General features: G+C 54.1%; 1 protein-coding gene across 1 annotated transcript in view; it reads left to right on the forward strand.

Annotated features, from left to right (window-relative positions):
- MYO1F (myosin IF) overlaps window positions 1-17,367 on the forward strand; it is a 47,252-nt gene that overhangs the window by 22,242 nt on the left and 7,643 nt on the right. The window contains exons 4-21 of the mRNA XM_073323651.1: window positions 775-869; window positions 3,091-3,178; window positions 3,828-3,917; window positions 4,792-4,923; window positions 5,378-5,512; window positions 7,228-7,360; window positions 7,907-8,103; window positions 9,150-9,230; window positions 9,927-10,013; window positions 10,536-10,622; window positions 11,046-11,213; window positions 12,153-12,238; window positions 12,975-13,056; window positions 13,145-13,251; window positions 14,127-14,225; window positions 14,434-14,578; window positions 15,371-15,485; window positions 16,790-16,959. Coding sequence (XP_073179752.1) covers window positions 775-869; window positions 3,091-3,178; window positions 3,828-3,917; window positions 4,792-4,923; window positions 5,378-5,512; window positions 7,228-7,360; window positions 7,907-8,103; window positions 9,150-9,230; window positions 9,927-10,013; window positions 10,536-10,622; window positions 11,046-11,213; window positions 12,153-12,238; window positions 12,975-13,056; window positions 13,145-13,251; window positions 14,127-14,225; window positions 14,434-14,578; window positions 15,371-15,485; window positions 16,790-16,959 — 2,097 coding nt within the window. The remainder of the gene's footprint in view (window positions 1-774; window positions 870-3,090; window positions 3,179-3,827; window positions 3,918-4,791; window positions 4,924-5,377; window positions 5,513-7,227; window positions 7,361-7,906; window positions 8,104-9,149; window positions 9,231-9,926; window positions 10,014-10,535; window positions 10,623-11,045; window positions 11,214-12,152; window positions 12,239-12,974; window positions 13,057-13,144; window positions 13,252-14,126; window positions 14,226-14,433; window positions 14,579-15,370; window positions 15,486-16,789; window positions 16,960-17,367) is intronic.

Consider the following 17,367-nt stretch of genomic DNA (forward strand, 5'->3'; position numbering starts at 1 on the left):
GGCCTGGCTCTGGTCCCAGCTCACTCTGTGATCTGCTGAGTGACCGTGGGCAGCTCCCTGGGTGTCTTTCTCCTCTCCAGCTCTGGGGCCTATAGGGGTTACAGCAGTATATATTTCCAAATAAAACCTGTGTTCAGGTTGAAAGTACATGTCAGCAACTTAGGTAAAAAAATATTACTGAGCAGTTGAAGTTATTCCAAAAAACAGCTTTATAAGCCCAGGAACTTCAGAGTTAAGGTTACACTTAAAAAAACCCCAAAGGTATTAAGATATGGAAATTCACAGCTAAGGCCCCACAAAAAACCTTAATTCTGCCCTGAAGGGGGGAAAAGATTTAAAACCTCTAATGTGTCTTTAAAAATCAGTTTAATCTAACCTGGAGTCACAAGCATTACCATGCCACTGTCATACTCAGTGATTCTCAACCTGTGACCCGCAGGCTGCTTGCAGCCCAGTCAGGTACACACAGCGGCAGCCCATCTGACATCCTCAGGGCCATACAGGTAGTATATATTTTGTGTGGATGCAGCCCGCATAACACACACAGTGCTGCATACGAGGCCCACAATGGTCAGTAGGTTGACAGCCACTGGTCATACTTGTATAGTTACCACATGGCATTGCTGTAGGGCAGAGTTAAGGTTGTTCGACTGCCTCACTGGAGAAGGGAAGTGGAGGGAAAGTGCTGCTCACCGAGAGGGTTCTGGTTTATGCGTTAGACTCTGCGTTGTAGTTAGTAACCACTGTTCTCGTCGTCTGTTTGTTGGCCTCTAGGCTCAGTATGAAAATCCGCCCCACATCTACGCTCTGACCGACAACATGTACCGGAACATGCTGATCGATGGAGAGAACCAGTGCGTCATTATCAGGTAGCAAGAACGCCGACTCCCAAATAAGAGAGACTTGGGTGGAGGACGTGGGGGTCGATCTCCGTTGTGGAGCAGGGTCAGGTCTGTTTCCCAAGGCCAGTACTGACCCAATACCCCACTGCGGTGCTATAGGGAGCGGTGCCGTCTTCGGGAGAAGAAGTAAACCAGAAGAGTGGGGCTAAAGTCCTGCCCCCTTGGGGTCATTAGAGATTCCACGACACTTTTCATATGGTCAGGGTTGTTAGTGCTGGTGTCTTGGCTGAATTCCAGTCCCGCCTCCCTAAATTCCTCTTCCAGTTTTGACTGGGTACAGCATTCTTCACTTCCTCTCCTACGTTGCTATGCGCCGGGAAGCCGCGGGTAGGCTGCCTTGCAACGGCAGCTGCCCTGCAGTGGTGGGGTGCAGCGAGCCCCGTGGATGTGTGTAATCTGCAAAGTGCTCGGGGATGGAAAGCCCCATCGCAGTGTGAAGTTGTTCATCAGTGTTGTCATCAAAGGAACTGGCAGACGTCCTGGACTCTGCATTCCTAGCAGGGAGCACGTTGGTACGGTGTCCAATGAAACGCTGGGCTAGGAGAGGGTCTGTGTCCTGCCGTCACCGGTCATCACCACTAGGCTTTTATATGTTGTGGTTCCCATCCACTTTAAAGAGAACAAGCTTCCAGACCAGCCCAAGGGGAAAGTTGGAGCAGTATAAGCGAAGGTGTGAATTTAAACTGCTAGAGTTATACCTGTGTGTGTGTGGACACTGGTATAGCTATCGCGGTTTTAACTAGACTATATAGTGGTATAACTAGCTAACCTTTCCCATGTAGACAAGCCCTAATGTATTTCCTCTCTCACATGACCCACCGCACTGCCACTATGCATGCTTCATTATGAAGCAAGATCATGGCTCCCCGCTGTTGTGCCAGGAGCTGTATGTACACCTAGTAAAAGACAGTTCCTGCCCTCAAAGGCTTTCAGTCTAAGCGGACAAGTCAGCCAAAGGTTGAGAGGGGAAACTGAGGCACAACGAAGGGCCACGACTTGCACAAGGTCATCCCGCAGGTCTGCAGCAGAGCTGGGAATAGAGCCCAGGTTTACTGAATCTGAGTGCTGCATTCAGTCCCCTGGACCACATTGCTAAAAGCGAATATGACTGGCTGGGATGCAAGAGGACGGCAGCTCAGCACAGGAAATGACCTTGACGCAAGTCATGTGTCTGTTTGAATATTGCAAAGAAGCTGTCCGGATGTGGGCAAGTCCAGAGACTTCCCTTCCAGGTACAAGGCACCAGGACTAGTAACAGTTCAGGCATCAGTGTCAGCCAGGAGCCAGAGTGTGCGGTGCTTGGAATCTCGTCGCCACCCTGCTGCAGTGCCGTCAAGCCAGGATTACATATCGCTGCACACCTCCGCTCCTCCTCACTGCAATACCAGGCACAGGGACTAGGAAGAGCTATTTAACTCAAAACTGGACCAGCCTCCTGTACCCAGCAAGAGCTCCCCTTCCGCAGACACAGAGAGAATACAGAAGGGTCTACGAGTTATAAAATTATTTATCATTTCTATTGCAATGCCCCAAGGGAGTTCTGGCCCCCTATTGTGCTGGGCGCTGCACAGAAAGAACAAGAGACCATCCCTATCCCATAGTGTTTACCTAAATAGACAAAGGAAGGTCAGGAAAACAGGCCCAAAGAGGAAAGTTCAGTCATCAATGGACGGTTGTCACTGTCTGCACCCCGTTCTAGGGTAGGAATGAATATTCTGTCTTTGGGCAAGGAGATACCTTGCCCATCTGCAGTGGCGGATTAGCCACTGGGCCAACGAGGTCCATGCCCAGGGGCCCCGGCCAACTGCGGGGGCCCGTAAAAATGGGCGCCCCCGCACATGGATCAGCTCTGCCCGCCCGCCCAGCGCTCCTGCCGGGAAGCGGGGTCAGGGTGAGGGGGCTTGCCCTGCTCTGCCCGCCCGATGCTCCTGCCAGGAAGCTGGGGAAGCCCCCATACCCCGCCCCCTGGCAGGAGCACGAGAGGTACGGGGGGCACTGCAGGTGGAAGGGGTGGGGAGGGCCCCCCCTTGCTGTGGCCCAGGGCCCCACAAAAGCATAATCTGCCTCTGAGACCCACAGCAGGCTTAGAAGTGATTGAAACCTCCAGCAGGGCAGTGGTTCTGTCTGGAAATGTAGACACTGAGCAGGTTATTTCACTTTCCCCTGTTTTGTTTGAATGTTTCTGCAGTGGGGAAAGCGGGGCTGGAAAAACTGTGGCAGCCAAATACATTATGGGCTACATTTCCAAAGTGTCCGGAGGTGGAGAGAAAGTGCAGGTACGGCTCCCTCTGCAGCCCGGGCTCTCTCTGACCCTCTCTCTACTCGTCTTCTCTTCATTCTTGCTCTCCATTTCCCCCGCCTCGCTCCATCCCGTCCTTCCGTCCCACCCACTTTCCTAGGTTTGAATCGTCTTTCTCTCTGCCAGAGGACAGCTCCTCTTTCCCCGTCTTCTGCAGCTCCTCAGCTCTCCCCGCCGGCAGAGATCACATTAGGTTAGCCCGGGAAAGGTGATGACGTGCCAGGCAGCAGACCATGCTTCCTCTTCAAACCCTGCCCTCCATGCTCAGAGCTGGCAATGCCTGCCTTGCTCTAATCCAGGACTTGGCCCTTCCAAACCAACCGCTCCCAACAAAGATCCGGCAGCGCTCCCCCACACGCACACTAAGAAGGAGCTGGCAGTGCCCGCCTTGTGCCAGCCTACCATCGAGCAATGCCCTTCCATCCTACTAACCCAGAGCTGGAAATAGCAAACCCGCTCCAAGCCAAGAGCTAGCAATAATCCCCTGCACCTAAACAGTGAAGTGCAACGTTGCCAGCTTTCTGGCAGCCCTTTGCCATTGCACCTCACCAAGCTGTGACTAGTCCCCCAGGAGCCAACGGACCTGCCCCGTCTCTGACTTGCCCAGTCTCTGCTCTAATCCTCAGCATGTGAAAGACATCATCCTGCAGTCCAACCCTCTACTGGAAGCCTTTGGGAACGCCAAAACTGTCAGGAACAACAACTCCAGCCGATTTGTAAGTCTCCAGGGCCAGATTTCACTGCTAGTCGGTCCCGGGGAGGGGTGTGCGGATAGGGAGATGTGATAGTTCCATGGGAGACACTGGTATCTGGCTCATTTCTGCAGCCTACCCATCCCCTGGGGAAGTCTGATAGGAACAGAGCTGGCCTGAAGTACAAGCAAAGCAAGTGGCTACTCGGGACACTTATCCTTCAGGCTGCGTGTGCAATCTCTGAATCCCACAGACTGGCTTATATCCCTCTCCAGCACTGGGACTCACCATCAGAGCCCCATACTCCCATCAGCAACTCATGGCTCAGTTTCCCCATTCCAGCAGCACGGGCTCTTGCTCGGGTTGCTGCCAGTGGGAAGGCTGGCTCTGTGGGCGGTGCAGCCTGGAAAGGGATCGGGGCAGTGTTTGTAGGAAGGACCTAAATAAGCATTGCCCTTGTGGATGGTCAGCGCCTCTCAGGGTTGGGCCCCAGATGAGGGGAAGGAAAGATAACCCTTCAGGGGACAGGAAGAAAGTCAGAGATGAGATGACCCAAAAAGAAAGACCCTGCCCCGAGTCCTGTCTATTGCTATTATTTGTTTTACAGTAGCACCTAGAAGCCCCGATCAGGAGTCAAAAGCTTGGCGTACTAGGTGCTGTACATACATGTAATCAAAGACAGGCCCTGCCCCAGAAAGCTGCCAGTGACAAGAGACAGCAGGTGTGGGGAAAAGAAACATGCTGAGGCCTGAAGGCAGAGGGTCTTGGGAGGAGGTGGGAGAGACTTCCATAGACGGGGGGGGGGGGTGGCCCCTGAAACAAGATGGCCCAGCCTCTGGCTGGTGCCCAGAGAACCGCAGCCCTGCAGCCTCACGGCTGAAATGTCTTCCCTCGGCAGGGGAAATACTTTGAAATCCAGTTCAGCCGGGGCGGTGAGCCGGATGGAGGGAAGATCTCCAATTTCCTGCTGGAGAAATCCAGGGTGGTGAACCAGAATGAGAGCGAAAGGAACTTCCACATCTACTACCAGGTACCCTGACAAACCAGGGCGCCCGCTGCGGTCAAGTGTGCATGTGAACAGGAGCGTGAACGTGGCTGAGTGTGAACGTGCACGTCAGCACGTGGGTGCCAGACTGCCTACGAACGTGCGAGTGTGTGTGTGTGCGCGTGCAAGTAAGTGAACGTGCATATGCGTTCACGTGGGCACCGTGGTGCGTCTGAGTGTGCAAATGGACTGGCCTGTGTATTGGCATCCGTGCATGGAAATGAGCGCGCGTGCCCCTATGCGTTGTTTATGCCGTGTAGTGTCTCTAGCAGAATTGTGCCCTAGAGCCGCTGATAGGCCTGAGTTTCTGGCTGAGCAGGGGATGGAACTCCAAGTGGGGACAGCCGGCCCCAAGCGGCAGAGCAGGGGGTCCCTGAGGGCCGGTTCGTTTCCATGAGCTGACCCCAGCCCTGCTTCTGCACCTCTCCTTTACCGGCAGCTCATTGAAGGGGCCTCCCAAGAGCAGCAGCAGAACCTGGGGATCATGACCCCCGATTATTACTACTATCTGAACCAGTCCGAAACCTACAAGGTGGACGGCACCGATGACCGGAGCGACTTCCACGAGACCATGGTGAGTGGCCCGGGGGGACGGGAGGGTGGTCACAGTGGGGCATGTTAGAATGTGTCTCTGTACATTTTGGACTGATCTGACCTAACCCAGCTTGTGGATGAAAACAGGATTGACCCCCAAGAAGGCAGCTCTTTGGGCCCCATCTTCTCCCACTCCTGAGGCCCTCCGGCCCCGTATTCCAGAGGGGCTGGCTGGAGCTGAAAGAAAGGGCTGGACATCCAGGTGGGGACAGTGGCAACCTGCCTGCAGCCACATGCCAGATAACAGCTCATCAACAGGACCGGCTGGCGGAGCTGGGCCTCCTGTACTGTGCTGGGCATGTGCCGAGAGCCCATGGCCATATGCAGCCAGGCTGGGCTCCCTGCATGCCGTCTGAGAGGGGGACACTTGGAGATGGGAGGGGGTCGGGCTCTGAACCAGGGGTGCTGCCATCTTGTATTATTTCCCCAGCATTCGCATGGCAACCAAAAGCACCCCTTAGGGGCAAAGCTGCCAAGGGCCTCCAAGGTCCACTCAGCCACATCTGTAGGAACCCAAGATGGGAAGGGACCTCCTGGGTCACTGGTCCAGTCCTCTGCTGTCACGGGCCACCCCGTCCCATTTATAAATGTACCAAGCTCCCTCTTAACACCAACTCGGTTTCCTGCCTGAGGCAGGTACCCTGGATCCCAGGCTGCTTTCTACACCTGGTTGATCCCGCCTGCTCTGCGTGTGCAGGAATGAGCCCCTGGCACGTTTTGTCAGAGGTGTGTCCTCTGCCAACGTCAACCAGCCACTACTGTGCAGGGCGCTACCTGCCACCTCGTCGCTCTCTTCCCACCCCAGAGGTGGCTGCTTTTCACTAGTGCTGTCAGCGTGGTGGTAGATTGATACAGCAGGGCTGATCGTGTCCGGGTTTCACTGTGTCCCGGGAGCAGAAGCTGCTTTCTTCTCGGGCAACATTTCTGAATGTGTGGACACGCCTATACCCCTTGGGAGTCCCGCAGGACACCCCAACCGTTTTCGGTGTCAAAAAACCACATTCTTTTTTTTTTTTTTTGGCTGAATATTCCATTTCCGAAATGTTCATGGCAGGTTTATTTTTGCTGGTGTTTTTTATTTTCCAAATCTTCCCAAGATAAGTTTACAGCCATAACACCAGGGACTCATAGAATATCAGGGTTGGAAGGGAGCACAGGAGGCCCTCTAGTCCCACCCCCTGCTCAAAGCAGGACCAACACCAACTAAATCATCCCAGCCAGGGCTCTGTCAAGCCTGACCTTAAAAACTTCTAAGGAAGGAGATTCCACCACTTCCCTTGGTAACCCATTCCAGTGCTTCACCACCCTCCTAGTGAAAAAGTTTTTCCTAATATCCAACCTAACCCTCCCCCACTGCAACTTGAGACCATTACTCCTTGTTCTGTCATCTGCTACCCCTGAGAACAGTCTAGATCCATCCTCTTTGCAACGCCCTTTCAGGTAGTTGAAAGCAGCTATCAAATCCCCCCTCATTCTTCTCCTCTGCAGACTAAACAATCCCAGTTCCCTCAGTCTCTCCTCATAAGTCACGTGCCCCAGCCCCCTAATCATTTTTGTTGCCTTCCACTGGACTCTCTCCAATTTTTCCACAGCCTTCTTGTAGTGTGGGGCCCGTCATCTAGTCCAACCCCCTGCTCAAAGCAGGACCAATCCCCAACTAAATCAAGCTGATGGGATGTTTTCTCTGCCCGCTAGAATGCCATGCAGGTGATAGGCATCGCCAGGGAGGACCAGCAGCTGGTGCTACAGATCGTGGCTGGAATCCTGCACTTGGGCAACATCAGCTTCCGAGAACAGGGCAACTATGCCCAGGTGGAGAACCCTGACCGTGAGTCCGGCAGCCTGAATCCGTCTCCCCCCCGGGAAAGGGCCAGTAGAGAAGACTAGGAGGCAGCTGAATGAGCAGATTTCCATCCAGTGTCAGGGCAGATAAGCAGCTTACAATATCCAGGCGGGATTTAAAGATGGACAGAGAACCGGAATGCCTCAAGCTAGCCTTTTCAGTTTGTGAGATCAGGTGGAGATGCTTTTAATAATGCTTTGAACTTGTATGCAAATTCCTTACCCGGCAGGTCTCAAAGCACAATACAGACATGGCTGAGCATCACTGTCCCCATTTTAGAGATGGGGCAATTGAGGCACAGAGAGAGGAAGTGAATTGGATCGTGGTGACTCAGCAAGACATTGGTAGAGCCAGGAATAGGACCCGGGAATCCTGGCACACAGGACCTCTGCTCTAACCACTAGACTACAGCCACCCCTTGTCCATGAGGGTGTGGCTAAGCTGGGGAACAACAACTAACGGCAGAGGGAGGGAGTTGTATGGGCTGATGGGGTGTCTAGAGACACCCTGACTTTCACTCCCTGTGCGCAGTGCTCGCCTTCCCTGCCTACCTGCTGGGGATAGATAAGGACAGGCTCAATGACAAGGTCACCAGCAGGAAGATGGACAGCAAATGGGGTGGCCGGTCAGAGTCTATCAACGTGACCCTCAACGTGGAGCAGGCGTCCTACACCCGCGACGCCCTGGCCAAGGGGCTCTACCTGCGGGTCTTTGACTTCCTCGTGGAGGTGAGGGTCGTGCCCCAAGCTCCCAGGTTAACCAGAGCCTGTGGGTCCCTGGCTTTGTGTGAAATCTCTTCTGTGGCTGTTCCCGAGTCCTGGCTAGGAATCTGGGGGAGATCAGCCCCAGGATGGGATGCCCCTTGGAAACTGAGTCCCATCTACCCAGGGGTGGTTTCAGGTTTCCCATCTCACCAGCTGTGGGTCCAGCAGCAGCTGCCTGAAGAGGCCCATGGCCGGGGTTCCCCTCAGCCTCCCTGCCCCAACACTTGAGGGGAAGGCAGAGGATATGATGGTCCTATCTCTCCCCCTTCAACCTGTCTCTTAAGCAGCAGCTACTCCGCCTCCTCATCAAGAAGCAGCTGCTGGCCCCTCCCTTACAGAAGTTGTCAAACCATGTCTGAGTATGGGGCAGGGCTTCTGGCTGGCACTCAGATACCAAGGAGGAGGGCGGGGTATGGGGATAGATAGATAGGTAGATAGATAGATAGGGTATATGTAGATAGATAGATATGAGGGGTATATGGGGATGGATGGATGGATGGATGGATGGATGGATATGAGGGGTATATGGGGATAGATAGATAGAGAGGTATATGGGGATGGATGGATGGATGGATGGATATGAGGGGTATATGGGGATAGATAGATAGAGAGGTATATGGGGATGGATGGATAGATAGATCCACCCTCCAACACACTTGGGATTAGCAGTGGCGAATGGTGTGTTGAATTGTGACGGAGGGGACGTGTCTGACTTAGATTTCACGTTCTCCGCTGGGTACGATGTCCCTGGGGCCAAAGCAGCCACTGTGACTGGCTTTCATTTTAGGTGTGATGTGAGTAAGGGACAGGGTTTGGCTTTCACCAGGGTCCCTCTCCCTTCCCCCAGGGCCAGGGTCAGCCCATGCATGAGAGCCGCGAGGCCAGAAAGACGCACTGTAAAGTGTTAGAGAACTAGACGTCCTGGTGATGAAGCTCTCCCTGCTCCTCTCCCACTTCTCTATCTTGCTCGCTTGCTCACTCACTTCCTCTCTCCGTTTCTTCCCCTGCAGTCCATTAACAGGGCCATGCAGAAGCCCAATGAGGAGTACAGTATCGGGGTGCTGGATATCTACGGCTTTGAAATATTCCAGGTACTTCTTACACTTGAAGGGAGGTGCCAGCTCCCCCCTCCCGTAGGGCATGATCACTCCGTACAGAACAGCTGAGAGGGAAAGGCGGGGGTTCCCCTTGCCGCCTAGACTGCCAAGAGGGGTTCCCAGATGCAGAACCCAAAGGTACCTCCCTTGCAGAGTCACTGTTTCCTCACTAAGCCTTTTTTCCTCCCCCTCCACCTGCCCCCTCTCCCCCAGGCTCCTTCTTGGCACACACCCCAAAATGGTGGCACACACCTCCTCCTCAGGGCTCCACTGTTCTGGGGACTGATCTGTGTTTGCCTGTGAGTCAGCCCCGCCGCTGTATAACACCCAGTTCTGCACAGACCAGCCTGCCAACTGCCCCTCCTGGTGCCCGTCCTCCCCACTGACTGGCCCTGGAGTCAGTGGCCATCACCCTAGACCCCCATGCCAATGTCTCCCCTTGCAAGCCAGCTGGGGAGCCAATCGCCAGGCCTTGCAGAGCCACAGTGCCCGTGGGACCCACCAGCCAGGAGAGGGAGAGCCCCGAGCTGGAGCTGGGTGTTCTCACGGGGAGCCCCCTGCAGAATGCTGGTTATTCTCAACGCCCCATAAGGCCCGACAGGAGCGACCTGGGAGCGGCAGGGTGTGAGTGGGGGGAGCCAACCCCCCAGCTGGGATCTCACTTTTTCTCTCTCTTTTATAATTCTGTAGAAAAACGGCTTTGAACAATTCTGCATTAACTTTGTGAATGAGAAGCTACAGCAGATCTTTATAGAGCTGACCCTTAAAGCGGAGCAGGTACGGTACACGGTACACACCGGGGCAAAGCGCTGTAGGGCTGGGGAGAGAGCAGAGACAGACCCATTAAGGCTGGAGGTTCTGAAATCAGGAGAATTTATGCAAACGAGGTAGTGCTCTGTTTGCATAATTGTGTGTATGCATTACCTCATTTGCATATGGTCTTTTCTTTTCCGTGATGGGCCCCCTGGCAGAGTCTAGGGAAACGGGGGCGGGCTGCAAGGTGCTCGGCACTTTTGCAAAGCAGGTGCTTCCGTATGGATGTAGGAACTTCACCTGAGGCCCCCACTCCTGAAAATCTTGGCTCAAAAGTCCTGAATGCATCTGCAGTAAGCCCAAGGCCCAGAGACAATTTTGCGCCTGAGGGAATTACTCTATGTGCATGAAAGGAAGGCAGGTGGTTTGCGCCCCAGAAAGGAAACTGCCCCCCTCCCCCATCAGCTTGTGCCCCAGCTGTGGGTTCCAAAGCTCCGTCCTTGCCTGGCACAGCTGGATCAGCTGGGCCTCTCTTGTCTGTTCTAGGAAGAGTATGTGCAGGAGGGGATCAAGTGGACCCCGATCCAGTATTTCAATAACAAAGTGGTGTGTGACCTGATAGAGAACAAGCTGGTAAGAGAGTGGAGTTCTGCTGTCATTCCTGGTTGGGGCGGGGTGGGGGGGGTCTGTCCCTGAGGAAGGTGCTTAACCCACTGGGCGCTGAAGGGGGCTGAAGCCCCTGTGCAGTGTTCAGCTGCAGAACGGCAGGGAAAGAGCCAGCGCTGGGGAGAGACTTTGTTCCCCACATGCTCTGCATAAGGGGTTAATTCGCTTGACCTGAGTGGAGAATAACCCCACTCAGCAGGTGGCTGGGCTGAAGCGGCCAAAGCCTGGCACGGGGATTGGCCTAGCGTTCAGGGGCAATCCCTGACACTGTGCGACTGGCATTCCCTGCACTGCTGCTGGCAGCTCCCAGGTTTGCAGGTCAGTGATGCAGCGAACACAGGGCCCCTCATCCACGTTCTTCCTTGCTTTTGTTTCTGCTCTTTCTCCCAGAATCCTCCTGGGATCATGAGCGTCCTCGATGACGTCTGTGCCACCATGCATGCGACGGGGGAAGGGGCGGACCAGACCCTCTTGCAGAAGCTGCAGGCGGCGGTGGGAACTCACGAGCACTTTAACAGCTGGAACTCGGGCTTCGTAATACACCACTATGCAGGCAAGGTATATTGCATGGACGCAGGGCCTAGCGACATTGTACACGGGTACACACGCCAGCACGCGGGATGGATACCTGTCCGCTCACGCTGCATGGACAGGCGTCTGCATCTAATCCGATGGGAGTACACACACATCACGTGGACACAGCCGCCCACTGCATGGATACCTGGGGATATGCAGCGAATGGCTAGGAAGGGTGGTCTGGTGGATAAGCTCTTAGGGGCTGCCCTTCTGTTCAGTGTTTGTACAGCACCTAACACAGTGGGGTCCTGATCCGTGAGGGGGCTCCAAGGTGCTACGATAATACAAATAATAATAAATAGGGCACTGGGCTAGGGCTCAGGGCACCTGCTTTCAGTTTTACCTCTGCCACAGGGGTGAATCCCTCAATCTACCCTGTACCTCTGTTCTCCAGCTGTAAAATGAGGATAACACCTCCCTAGCTCACAGGGGCGAGGTATGATGCGGGTATGATGGTGCGAAGGACCAGGTAAGTGCCCAGAGAGAGCGAATGATGCGCACCTGTTGCATGGATAATGTCCAGCTGTCCCATTGATTCCCGTGTATACATGTGGATATGCACCGTATGGACACATGCAGTTATTACTGCTCCGGATCCATAGACTGCATTTAGTCAGGCACCTCAGCAAAGCTGCAGTCACCTGGCATCAGAGGCATTTGTTCCAGATGCCTGATTCCAAGAGTGACGCTCGTCCTGTCATAGGGAGTGCTCCCCACAGAGAGCCTGCAAACAGGCTGTAGACCCAGCATGACCCGAGGGAATCGCTGGGGGGATAACGCGGAATAAATGCAAGAAATATGCGACCTGCTCATGGGACGTTTGACGGCAAATGTGTATTTCTTCCAAAGCACGGGGCGCTGCGGCTCATGTGACCAGTCGATCTGGTCTGCAGAGGGCTGATTTCTGACTTTTCCTTCCAGGTCTCCTATGACGTGAATGGCTTTTGTGAACGGAACCGGGACGTGCTTTTCACTGACCTGATTGAGCTCATGCAGAGCAGCGAATAGTGAGTGCCGCACTGGCCATGTAGCCGGTCCCATCACAGGGGTCTTGTTAAAGTTACTGTCCTGAGTTCTGTCTACGTGCAGCCTCCGAAAGTGCCTGAGTGCAAACTGCTGAGAGAAACGAGCCCAGCTGCACTCAGTGAGCCCTGTCCCTGCAGGGAGGAGGACAGGACAGGGCTGTGACTCCTCCCTACTCCCAGTGTGGAGCCTGGCCTTCCCAGTGGCTTTCTCTCCCTTCTGTCTCCCAAACAGCCCTTCCCCAGAGCTTAATTGAGGTTAACCCTTTGTTGGCCTCGGACAAGTGGTGTCCCAGCCCGCTGGGTTATACACTGGCCTCTGGCATAGCAGCTCGCAGGGGTCAGGCAAGCGTCTCCCCTTCATGTGCAACATTGCACCAGTCCATTAAGGGAGGGTGGGGCTCATCTTCCTGGGGTGCATCAGGTATTAGCTAGCGTAGGAAGCAGGACACTGGACTGGGTGGACCACTGGTTTGATCTGATAGCGCATCTCCTATCTCCCTATTCCCATCTGCTGCTGGTCAGCCCCCTTGGGAAAATTTGGGGTAAAATTCAGCCCTGGTGTAAACAGGTACAGCTCCCGTGAACTTCAACAGCAGCTGCACCTGCCTGATCCAGAGCTGAAATGAGTTCATTGAGCTGGCCAGACCCTGCCGCAGGGAGCTCCGAAACTCGGTGGGTCCCTGATGGTTTCATGCTGGTGACTTTTTCTGCCTTCTAGTGCTTTCATCCGGATGCTTTTCCCAGAAAAACTAGATGCCGACAAGAAGGGCCGACCGACCACAGCCAGCTCCAAGATCAAGGTACGACAGGAGGTTACGGGAGAGCTTCTCCCTTCCCTCGGGGAACTGGTGAGACTGTTAACACTGTCGACGTCGGTCTTTCCAACAGAAACAGGCCAACGACCTGGTGAACACGCTCATGAAATGCACGCCACACTACATCCGCTGCATCAAACCCAATGAGACCAAGAGACCCAAGGACTGGGAGGAAAGCAGGTGAGAGAGGCCTTCGCCGTTCGTTACTTGCATTACAAGTAGCGCCTAGGGGGCCTGTTGTGCTTGGCGCTGCACATACACCTCGTGAGAGAGAGTCCCTGCCCCAAAGAGCTGATGGTCTAAACAAAGGGTGGGAGGGGAAACACCTTCTCCGAGGTCTCTGAGGAGCAAAACAGGAATGGCACCTAGGTTTCCTGAGTCAACACCAGTGCCTCCTGGGTCAGACTGCTCCTCACTGCGGGTGAGTGAGCAAGAAGCCAAAGATTAATTACTAGGCAGCTCCAGGGGACTGCCCGCAGATCCAGAAAAACCGTTTATCTGCACACAAAAAAACCCAAAAACCCACTTTGATGGGTGTCAGGCATTTCATCTGTTCGGGTGCTTTGGACAACCCCACGATCCTCATCTTTCGGGGCCTAATTGCCTTTATGAACCTGGCCCCTATGAGCCAAAATTTAATTGAAAATGAGTCTCTTCTGAAAATAGGCTTGCACTCCTAAGTCCCTGAAGCCCTTTTGAAAATTTCACATGAGGTTTTTTCTCTCTCTCGTTTCTGTGATTCCGGACAGGGTTAATACTAATAATAATAATTTTATACAGCGCTTGTCATCGGTAGATCTCAAAGCTTTTACAGAGGGGGAAACTGAGGCACAGAGCCCACAGCCAACCAGCAGGCCAGGCTTATGCAAACACTCACATATGCTCCTCCATACATGCACACACTCTCATTCCTACACCTGCATGTACATGCCCACCCCCACGTTGCCAGCAAGACTCGGCAAAATCCAGGTGGCACCCCTCCAGTCCGAGAGTCCATCCGCAGGGCGCGTCGGTCACCTGCGCTGAGCGTCTCTCTTCCCCTCATCGCTTTTCAGGGTGAAGCACCAAGTGGAATATCTGGGGCTGAAAGAGAACATCCGCGTACGCAGGGCAGGATTTGCCTATCGCCGGGTGTTTCACAAGTTTCTACAAAGGTAAGGCCATCTCCGTGAGTGCTGCAGGGCCCCCCCCCCCCCGGCACGGTGCCCTCTGCCAGGGCTGGGCCCCCACCCACTGCGCCAGGAATCAGTGCAGCTAGATCCTCACCTGGCCTGGGAGCTCCAGAGAGGACCTCTTGTTTCTGAAGGCATCTGAGCTGCAGTCACCGGAAGCCCGTCAGCTAACCTGCCCCTTTCCTGGCAGGTACGCCATCCTGACGGCGGAGACGTGGCCGTGCTGGCGCGGGGACGAGCGCCAGGGTGTGCAGCACTTGCTGCGGTCTGTTAACATGGATGCCGACCAGTATCAGATGGGCCGAAGCAAGATCTTTGTCAAGAACCCAGAATCGGTAAGTGTCCCTGCTCCGGCCCATCTCCCCTAAGACTGGAGCTGCCTGCTGCAATGTGGGTTCACCCATTGCCCCCCAAGGATTATCAAGGATTTGGGGCGGGGGGTGGGGCAATGGATGTGCTAAGCAGCCCCCATAAAATCACCCGACTCCAGCCAGCACAGATGCCGGAAGGGGTAGCCGGTCACCAGCCATCGCCATGAAATTGGGGCAAAGGGCCTCCCGCCTGGTCTCAGTGACTCTGTGTTGCTCTTTCCCAGGGCTGCCCTGCAGCTAATGGGTGGAACATCAGCAGAGGGGATCTAAGGAATGACAAAGCATTTCCAAGAGAGGAGGGTTCTGCAGAGAGCTCCCGGGCTCGTTAATTTTGGGGTAAACACCCAACATTAGAGGGTGCAAAAAAAAACGTGAACTGAATCGGTGTCAAATGTTTTCATCAATTTCCCCAGCCTTTGGCTTACAGGGGCTCAGCTGATGGGTAGAAGGGAGGAGGCTTTGGGGAGGCTGCAATTCTGGTTCCCACCCCCCGTGGGGAATGAAGAAAACTGGGCGCAGCCCCTGTAAAGCCAGCTTGGTGACCTCTATCATCCAGCGCAACCTAGAGGGAGTGATCGCTGATACAGAGAGAGGTTTAGATGAGATAGAAACCTGCCTGTCTGTCCGTCTTTCGACTCACACCATTTCTGCAGCCCCTAAGGAGAGCACGGGTTGGCCTCTGTCTTGCGACCCCGTCTCTGCATAGGTCTGGCTGGGTCTCACGCTCCCTGTGCGTTTGTGTTTTTCTGCCACCAGCTCTTTCTGCTGGAGGAGATGCGGGAGCGGAAGTTTGATGGCTTTGCCCGCGTTATCCAGAAGGCCTGGCGGAAGCACATCGCCATCCGAAAGTACGAACAGATGCGAGAGGAGGGTAAGAGGGCCGAGAGCTGTGCCAGCAGACCCAGGGCGGGAAATTCTGTGGAGACACTGAGCAGGGAGCTGATACAACCTGGGGTAAAGTGCACTTAGCCCGGCTGGGCGTTCCACCTTCTCGCCTGCTGGATTGCACAGGGAGGAGCAGCTGGGGAGCCATTTGGGGGCGGGGGACAAGCAGGCAGGGCACAAAGTTAGCCCTTGCCAACTTTTGTCAAGGCCTTTTAATACATTTTTGTTTAAAAAGCAATATATCTAGCATTTGGGGGACTGGGAAGCAGAACTCCTGGGTTCTATTCCTGGCTGTGGGTCTGGATTGAGAGAAGTGGGAAGCAGGACTCCTGGGTTCTATTCCTGGCTGTGGGTCTGGATTGAGAGAATTAGGAAGCAGGACTCCTGGGTTCTATTCCTGGCTGTGGGTCTGGATTGAGAGAATTGGGAAGCAGGACGCCTGGGTTCTATTCCTGGCTGTGGGTCTGGATTGAGAGAATTGGGAAGCAGGACTCCTGGGTTCTATTCCTGGCTGTGGGTCTGGATTGAGAGAATTGGGAAGCAGGACGCCTGGGTTCTATTCCTGGCTCTGGGAGGGAGAGAGGTAGGGGAGTGGGAGGCAGGAATCCTTAGCTCTTTTACAAGCTTTCTGTGATTTCTTCTGTGTTTTCCGGAAAGCCACTTATTTCTCCATGCCTCTGTTTCCACTGGGGTGATAAGAAGCTTAATTAATTAATAAACGTTTGTAACGTAATATGGACGCGCAGGTATTCCTACCTGTACTACTAATACCACTGCAGATGTTTACTAATACTCTCAAATTGTTCACGCCAAAAGCGAAAGGAGATATACAAGCACCTAAAATGATGGTGCAAAGAAGGCCAGGCATGCACTCCCATTCCACAACACAAGCATTAGAGGGTAGTCAGCATCGTTAAAAGTTGACAAGCTTCAAACAGCTAAAAGAAAACACTTTATGTGACTTATAATTAACCTGTGGAACTTGCTGCTGCAGGATGTTGTTGAGCCAGCAGCTCAGTGAGATGGGACATTTATATGACCAAGAATAGCACTTGCAGTTAGAATAGCTAGGACAAAAATCCCATGAGCTATAAATCCTCAGGCTTCAGGTCATACACTGTGGGTCAGGAAGATATGTCCACCCCCATGGCATAGGGTTACACAGTGAAGTATTCTGTGGACTTTTAACACCATCCTCTGAAAGCATCCAACACAGGGACGACATACCTGCCTGGACGGGTCACTGACCCGCTCTGTGACTGACTCTTGTTGATGTGTGTCCCTGCCCAGCTTCCCACATCCTGTACAATTTCAAGGAGAGGAGGAAGAACAGCATCAACCGGAATTTTGTGGGCGATTATCTGGGCATGGAGGACAGGCCTGAGCTGCGTCAGTTCATGGGGAAGAGGGAGCGGATAGACTTCGCTGACTCGGTCACCAAGTACGACCGGAGATTCAAGGTAACTGGACTCATCCGGGGCTGGGGGCAGGGGCCAGCGGAATTCCTCCTCCTCTCAGAAAGGGAGAGGCAAATCCCAGGCTGCGCTGTAGGGACGGGAGAGTCCTCTCAAGGGCCCTGCTGTCCGTGGGATCCCATACCCATTCCTCCGGCAGGGCTGCAGTCGGTCAGATCTCAGATGTGTCCATTGCTCCCTCCCCGGGAGCTGGCAGCCGCTGGGTTTTGAAAATGGGCTCTGCTTCCCCTTGCCCAGATGGAAACAGAGAGAGATTTTGGAGGGGCGTGGGAGCGGGGTGGGAATTCTCCCCTTCTGAAATCTGCAGACAGTTATTGGTTTAACCACTTCTGCCCCAGCAATGACCCTAAAGTGCTGGCCTCCCCTCCCCAGCTTCGCCCGCTGTTGCCCTGG

This window comes from Lepidochelys kempii, chromosome 25, assembly GCF_965140285.1.
Source record: "Lepidochelys kempii isolate rLepKem1 chromosome 25, rLepKem1.hap1, whole genome shotgun sequence".
NCBI classification, from domain to species: Eukaryota; Metazoa; Chordata; order Testudines; family Cheloniidae; genus Lepidochelys; species Lepidochelys kempii.